The sequence below is a fragment of the Montipora capricornis genome, chromosome 8 (genome assembly GCF_036669925.1).
Source record: "Montipora capricornis isolate CH-2021 chromosome 8, ASM3666992v2, whole genome shotgun sequence".
In the NCBI taxonomy this organism is placed as follows: Eukaryota; Metazoa; Cnidaria; class Anthozoa; order Scleractinia; family Acroporidae; genus Montipora; species Montipora capricornis.
Window position 1 is genome coordinate 31,562,798 of NC_090890.1, and position 10,000 is coordinate 31,572,797.

The 10,000-nt window shown below is 37.2% G+C and overlaps 1 protein-coding gene across 2 annotated transcripts in view; it reads right to left on the reverse strand.

Annotated features, from left to right (window-relative positions):
• LOC138013885 (tetraspanin-4-like) overlaps positions 1–10,000 on the reverse strand; it is a 21,834-nt gene that overhangs the window by 8,264 nt on the left and 3,570 nt on the right. For both annotated transcript variants that reach the window (XM_068860930.1, XM_068860931.1), the window contains exons 2-5: positions 6,485–6,564; positions 5,811–5,999; positions 651–725; positions 236–337 (exon numbers count right to left, since the gene is read on the reverse strand). In XM_068860930.1, coding sequence (XP_068717031.1) covers positions 236–337; positions 651–725; positions 5,811–5,999; positions 6,485–6,550 — 432 coding nt within the window. In that variant the 5' untranslated portion in view covers positions 6,551–6,564. The remainder of the gene's footprint in view (positions 1–235; positions 338–650; positions 726–5,810; positions 6,000–6,484; positions 6,565–10,000) is intronic.

Consider the following 10,000-nt stretch of genomic DNA (forward strand, 5'->3'; position numbering starts at 1 on the left):
CAGGAGTTAAGTCAGCAGATAGACAAACAATAAGATTGCCGTTACAAGTATAAATACATACCTATTTTTTCATGTTTAATATTATTAATTGAAAAGTAAAAGTGTAAAGAAAATTACACTTGTACAAGGTAGTAGGCTCGGGTTTAGAAATCAATTTTAATAGGAATTTCTATTCTCTTAAAACAATTTTTGAAACAGATGTTATTTCATTGTTCTAGGACATCATTATCCTTACCTCTTGCTGCAGTAAATCAAATGCATCAGTCACTCCTTTTTGGTCATCCATGCCATACTGGCTTAATGTGTTGTTCAGATCTTGCTCTAATTGTGTTTGAACCTGTCAAAACAAGGTGCATTAGGTGCCACCCAAAAAGAAAAGAAAAACAGAAAGGGGAAGCCAAAAAAAATCCAGAAGAATGCATAATGTGTGATCCATAAATTTATTTTTAGTCACCAGTTGGGTAGGTACACCTGATGACACACAGGTACATGCACTTGCCACTTTTATCCTATTGCCTTCCTGAATCAGTTCACTGTGGAAATTATGCATTGTTTAAAGCTCAAAAGGGGGCACTTGAACATCAGGAGAAATTCATAAATTTTCCAATCTCCTGACTTTTATCTCAACATGTATAACATTACTATGATACCTTTCCACGAAACACATAACCCAATGCAGTTCCCGCCACTTCCAATCCAAAGACCAACAACATCAAAGCAAAGAACTGTAAAACAGGAATAAATTCAAATTATGCCAGGACAAAGTCATAATATTAAAGAAAGACCAAACAGTAACTACATGTACAGTACCCCTTATTTAGTTTAAGGATGACTGAATGTTCAGGAATACACTGTGAACAGCCTCCCCTTAAAAATAATATAGCAGGAGCAAATTACTGGTAAACTAAAAGAGTTTGTACAGTGGCAAGATCTCTTGAGTGACTGGTGCGTTACCCAAATTTGTCCACAAATCAGAAAAATTGGCGAAACTAATAAAAAGCATTTCAAAATCAATAGAAACAAATTTATTGTGTTAATTGTCATGAATGCATGCTTATTGTCCAATTTACCTAATTACCATAGTTCGTTGGAATTACAAGGCGCACTTGGTTATAAGACGCACCTTTAACTTTCAAACTTTATGGCATTTATGTCAAAAACTGAAAATCTCATCAAAATACTCAGTCAGTTATAAGACACATTTCAAATAGAGGAATTCGGTTCAACTCATCACTAGTTATGCTGTCTCAACTGAAGATTGCAGTGTAAGTCAAGAACAATAACAGAACAAAGAATTTGCCAAGGTCAGCTTTCTCCATTGGCTGATTTACTTTGACGATTTTTTCACACAGCCTCTTATATGAAGATGCCATTCAACTTTAATTGCTTTACCCTGCCTCAAATTTACAGGACAACAGAATCAACATTAAGTTTCAATGACAGGTCTGCTTCGATTGCCTTATACAGGGAAACTACAATAAACCATGTACTGATAACAATTGATTACATGTAGATATTTCAAGTTTTCTCGGATAAGGGCCGACTGCCCTTCTTTATTAAAAACTTATTTACATAATTTGGACATTTAAGTTCCAAGTATTCCACTACACTAGACTAAAGTCCATTGCAAAGAGTAGGGCACAGAGTTCTTGACATTGCTGTGGTCTGGACTTATAAAGAGTACAATGTATGGAGGTGCACCTTGCTCTGTTGTGGGGCCCCCACAACCGCGGTGGTGATTTTCAAATAAAGTAAAATAAGTATTTGTAACTTAAAAAAACTCTTGGAACAAATAAGAGTGATCCTGAAAGGAGTTAAACCTACATGCACAACCTTCTAGTTAGTAGTTTAAATGCTCTACCCCTAAGCCGCAAAAGACTCGTAGAAACAAAGCTACTACTATTATGTAGCCATTACTTAACCTGAGTTTTGAGTGACAGAATTAGGTATTAAAGAGTGCTAGGGCTTAAAGGGACAGTGTCATGAGTTCGCAAATGTGCAGTTGATCGATCAAAACTTGAAAAAGTCAGGCAGACATTTTCCAGTTTGAGAGGGAAAAACAAAATGGCGTCCACAAGCGGTGGTGGGCACGATGATAGGTGAGCGAGAGTTTTCCAGTCGGAAAACTTTTCAGGTGACGTACAGAGAAGAGAATTGGAGACATCTCACAAGAGGATTCATTTGGATGAGACAATTTTTCAGTCGTGGATTGAGGCCAAATTCGGCACAGGATACACTGATGGCAGTGACAGTGAGTGTGTACTTTCTCTGGAATATCGCAGAAGGTGATAAGGGTCTATTGCCTACTCAATTTTGGCTAATCAGTTTTTTAACACTCTTTTTAATTTCCATATTTTGTATCGCACAGAGAATCACAGAATCAACTCAACTTGCGGCCAAAAAGTTCTTTGCAAACAACTGGCTGTACTAGCGCAGGGTGAAGAAAATGCTGAAATTTTATCAGGTAGACAAGAGAAAATTGATTGTTCGGGTATTCGTTATCTTTCTGTAGTCAGCTGTCTTGCTACAGATGTCAATCATTTCTGTTTGATTATCATAGATCCATAAACAGTGAGAAACAATTGACCACACAGGAGGAGTGCAGTGATATTTGTAAATTTATATGGTCTTCCCAGTTATGAAGAACTCCATAACCGAGCGATACACCTCCTCAATAAGGACAAATGCAATGATGAATTAACGAAAGTGGGGAGTACTACTGAGTATTACCGGAACTTCTAATTCCATTATAATTTTCTTGATTACAGGAAAATAACCAACACCAAAAATAATAGTGGCAAAATAATTCATGGTGACTGAGGTTAGGCCTTAGTAACAAAAAAGGCAGAGCAATACATAAATTATTTACTGTGAATCACAGCTACATTCCCTCTAGTTATTGTGTTTTTTTATTTCAAAATTTATAATAATACGGCATGATGTTCTGTAGAGTAGATTTTGTCATTACAGTACTGTTGCTTTGTAATTAAAATGTCCTGTTTGAAATCCAGTATGTGTCTACAATTTTCCTCACTCCTTTATTCTACTTGAAATTTGCATCAACAGAAATAACTATTATTATTGGTACTGATGCTTATAGTAAAATATTATTTCAATAACACTATTCATTTGTTGTTCAGAGGGGATTTTTTGTTTTGCAGTTTAAGTGTGTTTGCTGAAGAGTAAATAATAATTTGTTATTCAATGAGAAGAATAGCTTGAGCAAGAAGACAAAGTTGAGCCAACTTTTAAACATGAATATGAATAAGGCCCTCACCTTAAACTTATTAAAGGTGAGGACCAATGCAAGTATTGGTCTGAGTTAAGGTATGCAAAGGATAAAAAAGTTATTTGTTCTTTGGACTTGTTGTCTTGTTGCTTCCCATTCAAATAGAAAGCACCCAAAAGGAGAATTAGAAAACACTATTAGTTTGAGCACATCAAAATGAATGATGAACGCCTCTGCAGTGGTTATTTCTTTTGATCAGTTTCACTGTAAACAATAACAGAGGAGGTGGCACATTAAACACTATTCTCTTTCACATGTAACATTATAGAAACTAAGGTTACTGAAGCCTGGAAAAAAAAGTTATGAATTCAAAACTAAATATATCTTTTCTGTTATTCTAGCAGGCTGACAAAATTTATGTCAATTGGCAAATTTTGAATAAAAGAGCAGAGTTAAATTAAGGTTAAGGAAAGTAACTTGCACAGAAAATATAATTTTTTTTCCCTCAACCTCAACTTTTCTTTTGTCCTTAAACAATTCAAACTAGCCTATTTTGTTTTGAGCAAATTATATCACACAATATTGCTTAACAATATTGTAGGGAACAAGCATATCAATAATCGAAATAGCTGACGAAACAAAGGAAACAACCTTCAGGCTCCAAAAATGAGTTTTCAACAAATAATGTCACACCATGGAAATTTTAGAGCTAGAACCAATAATTATTAGTTTTTCCCACAACTGGGCATTGGCTGCTTTGTAACAAAACGTGCTGATGTTGTTGTGCAAGTTCTCAGCTGACAGCATTTTTTTTAACTGCTTGTGGCATTTGGACTGCACCTGTAACATGAACGCCACAACACGCTGGGCACTCCATGATAGGCCAGCATCAACCTCAGCTGGGTGTGGTAACAGTGCCGTTGCTGTGGTGCCTCTTACAGGTGTTGCTTCCGTGTCATTGCCACATCGCCCAGAATGCTATTGTCTTGGGCGACATGTACTTACAGAGCCCAGTTCTTCAATGCGCGGAATAATTATTGTATAGATAAAGATTTCGGAATTCCGACTGCACTCGTTAATGAATCGGTGACTGTCAATCAAAAGATCTCATGTGAAGTAGCAATAGCGCCCTAATTGAAAGGCGGCACACGCTCTTCACAAAGGGTTTTGTCAACAAAGTCGTGTGCAAGGACATTCTCGTTCTTCTTATTTTCTTTTTGACATGTCACACTCGGAATGGTCTGAGTGCGGCAGCCAAATGTTTTCCCACAAAACATTCTTCTTTCTAAGCGTAGCCAAAGTGAAAGTGCAGTGCGCGAAACACTTGCTTCTGTTTCATTGTTGTCCTTTTTTACCGCTCGACCGGTAAAAGCAATTCATTAGATCAAGTCTTCTACTCGATCGGTTTCAGGGTAGTCTGCACGTTGGTCGAGAATTTTAAAGACAACACAGGTCTTTTCTATTCGTAAGACGGATGGGAAATAAAATAAAGGGCATTTCTGTTTGAAACCGAGCCGAGCCAAACAAAAAAGAAAAGGCAAGCGACGCGTAACATTGTTGTCCATTGTTTGTGTGAGACAATTATTCAAAATTCTATCCGTTTTAAATTGATCAAAACATACAAAAAGCCCACGCAGTTTCGAGTAATCAGTTGTTAAAAACCACTAGTGAGTAACATGTCCAAGCGTGCGAGACACCAGCCCGGCTTTTACGCGTCGTTATTCGATGACATTTCTGGTGGTGGCCTCAGTGAGAAATACCGACCCAAGCAAAAGCCTGTGCTATTGTTTTGGGAGGAGGAGTTTTGCATATTATTATTACTCGCGGGAGTTTCAAAATCAGTCAACCATTCTCCCGAACAGCCTCCGAAGGGGAAATTTGCAGAAGGTTGAAGAGTGCGTTCAGAAAACCGCATTTCGATAGTACTTGTACGTGTCGTAAACCAGCGAAAATTTGCAGGAGATTTCCTGACACCCGGTACTAACTTTTCCATATGCTGGCCGTAAACTTAACCGATCAGCTCGTCGGAATATTCCGCTTAAAGTATAGCTTCCATACTACAAAGCTCCCAAAATAGTCGATTTTCAAAGCAAATTTGATAATACTTGTAGAGACCTTAAAAAACAAATTTTTGTTCAGAATCATTTATTGATCCTTTCTCTACAAATTCCATATGCTGGTACTTGGCCAGAGGAATTAATATGTCCGTAAAACAGAAAAACCTACGCGCTGGTGGCCGCTTATTGGCCGTATTCTTTGTTATTAAGCGCACCTTTCTCTAATCAATTTTGAATTTTAGCGCCGGCGCGCATAAAAAGTACCCGGATGTGTCGCGGCATTCTGGGCGATGCAGCTACGTCTCTACCCTCATCATCAAGATCGTCCTCCATTATCGGGAGAGAATGGATGTGATCCTTACTCCATATCCCTTTGCAAAGGTTTCAAGTTGCCAATTTCAAACAAACAAACTCGATGATGTGCAGCTCATGATACTGTCCCTTTAATTAAACAAATGCCAAAAAATGGCAAGCTGGCTTTTAGTATTCTTCTATGGAATGAAATTATTTGACTGTCTACATACTATTCCAAGAAGACATCTGCTTTCTTTCATGGCCCCACAGCATCCAAAGAATGCAATGATGGCAATAATTGCTCCAACAGTCATAATGATGATGGAGCCTGTAACATACTTCACTGATGAGAGGTCAACGTAGTCACCAATCTTTAGGTGGACATAGATTCCAACACCAAGCAACCCAATTCCACCGAGCTATGAAAAGGGAAAAAAAACTCAGGATATTGCTAATAATGAATTCAACATCCGATACTGCTCACAAGTTTACTACACTAACTACATTTACTCTGGCTGATGCTGAACAACATTATTCATCAACAAGAGCCTCATGCAACAAGGGGTCAACAATCAACTCTACCCTCTGTCTATGAATCATCCCTGTTTAATAATAATATTAATATTATCATCATCATCATCACTTTCCTGTAGAAGCACTGTATCACACATAACAATCTGCTCATAAAATTAATGTACTTGACATTGGGCAAGCCCAAGGGGACATCACAAATTGAAGATAAAACAACTAAGGAAGATAAAGTAATACAACCATGTTATCTAGTATTTAGCTACATGTAAGTTCAAGGACTTACACCATCTCCCCCACGATCCAACTTTCTTAAAAAAAAAGTTGTATAACTTTAGTACAATCTACCCCCTAAATACATTACAAAAACACTTACAAAGAAGATAAAGTTGAACACAAACATAAGAATTTTTACACATTTTGCTCCTCCTTCCAACGCCATAACTGTTTAGAATCCTGCAAGGGATAAAGCAAATAACATTACTTATGTTGCCCATCATATGTTTTTGGAAAGGCAAAGGGATAACTGGGAAAAAAACTGAGTGGAGATTATCAAGTACATTAACATCAGGTGGCCATTTGAATTTAGGTCAGGAGTGCTGGACAGTGCCTCTTGATTAGCAAAAACAATAAGCAACAACTGCAATGAAAGGATTACATGATAACATAAGAACCGGTATTTATATTTCAATTTTCTCTTTTTTCTTAACCCATTAACACCCAAACAGGGGAATCCCCAGGAGTCAATGGGTTACATTATCTCTGGCTCACTTTGAAAATTAGAACAACAGGTGAGACAATGCAAAAAATACCTGCTTCAAGTTGCCTCTTTGAAAACAAAGCATATGCAACTGTGCTATAGCAGAATTGCATGCTGTTAAAAGTTACTTTGTTTCTGTGAGTTGCACCCAAATAGTGGTTTATCGCGACATCAAATTGCTGTAAAATCGCACCCAGTTTTATTACACTTGAGCACTACAAAATTTGCATCAAGTTGCTGCGACAAAATCGCATGTGTAAATGGTCTTAACATTTAATCCAGCCTAATAACCATGCCAATGTATAACAGTCAGTAAAATGTGACTCAGCACCTCTTGTGCCATTTCGTTGTTGTCTTTTTTTTTGTATTTTGATGTTATCTATGATCGACTTCTCAATACTTTTGAACAGATGATGAGCAACACATAAATAGGTTTGTTTTCTTAGTTGTGTTTGATTTCTGATACATTTCTACACACAAGGCAAGGCGAAAGGTTACCATAGGAAATTATGTGTGCAAATTTCTAACTAAGTGCATCAGCATTAAATTTTACACCTGTGAGGAAAAAAGTAAATATAAATAATTATTGGGGTCTTATGTTCATGCATACAGACCCCTAAGTCAGAGGCAGATCTTGATTGTCAGTCAGTTTTTCAGTCACTTTGAGGACGAGATGACACGTGACAGATCTCTGAGAGTTTTGACAGTCTGGCATGTAGACTGGGTACTAGTAATAATTGCGAATCATTGTTTTCAAGTGTTGACCACTGCTTATGCAGTTGGGCTTTCCGTCGCAAATTAGCTGTAATTGTTCAAGGTACTTTCCTGCCTTGTTTGTTCTTTGTATGTTATTTCATCCAGGTGACGTCGCTTAGTGGAGTTTTCTTGGCGATATCGATACGGGAGTTGTTTACTCGCGCAAGCCAACATATCTAGACTCGGCTTGTGTTCGGTGCGGATTGCACTGAAGCAAAACGCTTTTGAAAGCCCAAATTCATTGGCTTGAAATCTGGTGCGGGTTGCTCTACATATCTCACAAGTATCTCACAACTGTCTCACGAGTATCTCATTGAAGCTCTCACAAGCCAATATTTATCGGCTTGAGCTATCGGTGTGGGTTACACCTCAAACTGAAAGAGTTATTGTACTCTAAAATAATACTTGCATTGAATAAGAGTCTTGCACTCTCAAACAATAGTATTTCGTACTCTTACTGTTGTCTGCTACTAGCTGCCAGCATGGGAACAACAATCCAACAATACCGGTCAAGGATCGGCTGTCACAACAATTTTGTGAAGCCAAGGATGCATTTTCATGTGTGCAAGGATGATTTTGGAAATATACGATGCTTATGACGTTTTACTTAAATGTGGTTTTTTGCCAACATTAAAACAAGTTGTTGGACATTGCAAGTCGTGTAATGAGGTGATGTTTTGGTTTACGCAAAATTAATGATGTGTTACAATGTTTACATCCCATTGCTTAAAAGGCAAGCAAATGATGTGGAGGAAAATCCAGGTCCTACAATATTTGATATCATTGATCCAACAACCACTGTGTCCGCTGACTCTATTCAAGGAAATGAAGCAATCTTTGGTGTGAATGCTGGTAAGCAATGTGTAGCAAATTATGTCACTTACTGCCATTATATACCATCAAATACAAGAGATATTAGTTTGTGGACTAATTCTACTTTGAACAATATTTTGGTTACTGGAAATAATCTATACAGTGCTACAAGATGTTCTGTGCGAACAAATGACTATTTTCTGTTAATTGATGTTCCAGACATGGTTTCAATATTTGATAAGGTGTATTCATTACCATATAGTGAGTCATTTACTGGAAGTTTGTTTGTGACATCAAACATTGGTCCATATATGTCTCTTAGAAATTCACTTCTAGAAGTATTTTCAAACTCTCAACGGAATTACAATTGTTGTTTGTTAACTATTGGCATTAATACAGTTGCAGTTTTTAAGAATTCAGAGATATGTCCATTTAAAGACCCACACAATACACACAGAATGATAGTCTGACTTCTATGATCAAAACATTGCTGGGAATCCAGCAACTTTTGCCTTCTACAACCCCATGTCACACGCACCATCTTCAGATAAGTCTTAATTCCTCCCTCCTTTTACTCCAACCATGCGTCGACCCCCATAGTTAATTTGTACTACTTTGACATTTTATCAGCAGTGCACCAGTCTAACAACAATTAGAATTTTCTGCAAATAACAATAAATTATAGATAATTATTACAATTCTAAGATATTGGTTTCCTTGAATTTAAAACAGGTCCAGTCAAAGAATTTCACCATTGACAATGGTGACATTTGTGCTAAGACCCAAAGGCAGAAGAAGTGCCAGTTGTATGACCTGTCTCCAAATCAACTTGAAGGCCTGATCAAAATTAATAACAAACTGGTTTCCTGAGGTCTTGATCATCAGTATTGGTTGATTGAACAATGGCCCTTGAACCTTGAACAGCTAAAGTTTGAACAAGACAATTCTGACACTAAGGATAACAAGAGATGTCTACACCATGCGATGTGAGCACAAGAATCTAGCAAGTGAAGTGAAGCACACCGAGTCATAGAATGTGGATCACTCTCCATTATGACAATTGACTTTATATCAACACCCGATCAACATGTACTGTATATTGTCATGTGCAGACTTGAACTATCACTATCACACAACTCTGTTTGGAAATTGATGCTGAACAGACACTTGAAGATCCGGATTCAACAAGGATGGATACACTCTTCTAGTATAGAAACATTCTGCAAACTACATTCTTTAATACCTACTGATCGTCTTAAAACAGTCCAAGTCCATAATAAGAAGCATACAAAGTGTATCAACAATATTGCTTTCTTTTCACTGCACTTTCAGTAAAATTTGACCTCATCTGGTACCATCTTAATGCTAGCGATAAAAAAAAAAAAAGAAACTGTCTCGTGTATGCAAATTGATTATTGGTATTCAGCATGTCAACATTCTTTTACAGCCATGCCCTTAACTTGTTAGAACTTACAAGTTAATACAATTCAACAACATTAAAACTTGATGTATGTGGGACTCGGTTGATGTTGTTATATGTTTAAACAAGCTTAAGGCTCCATT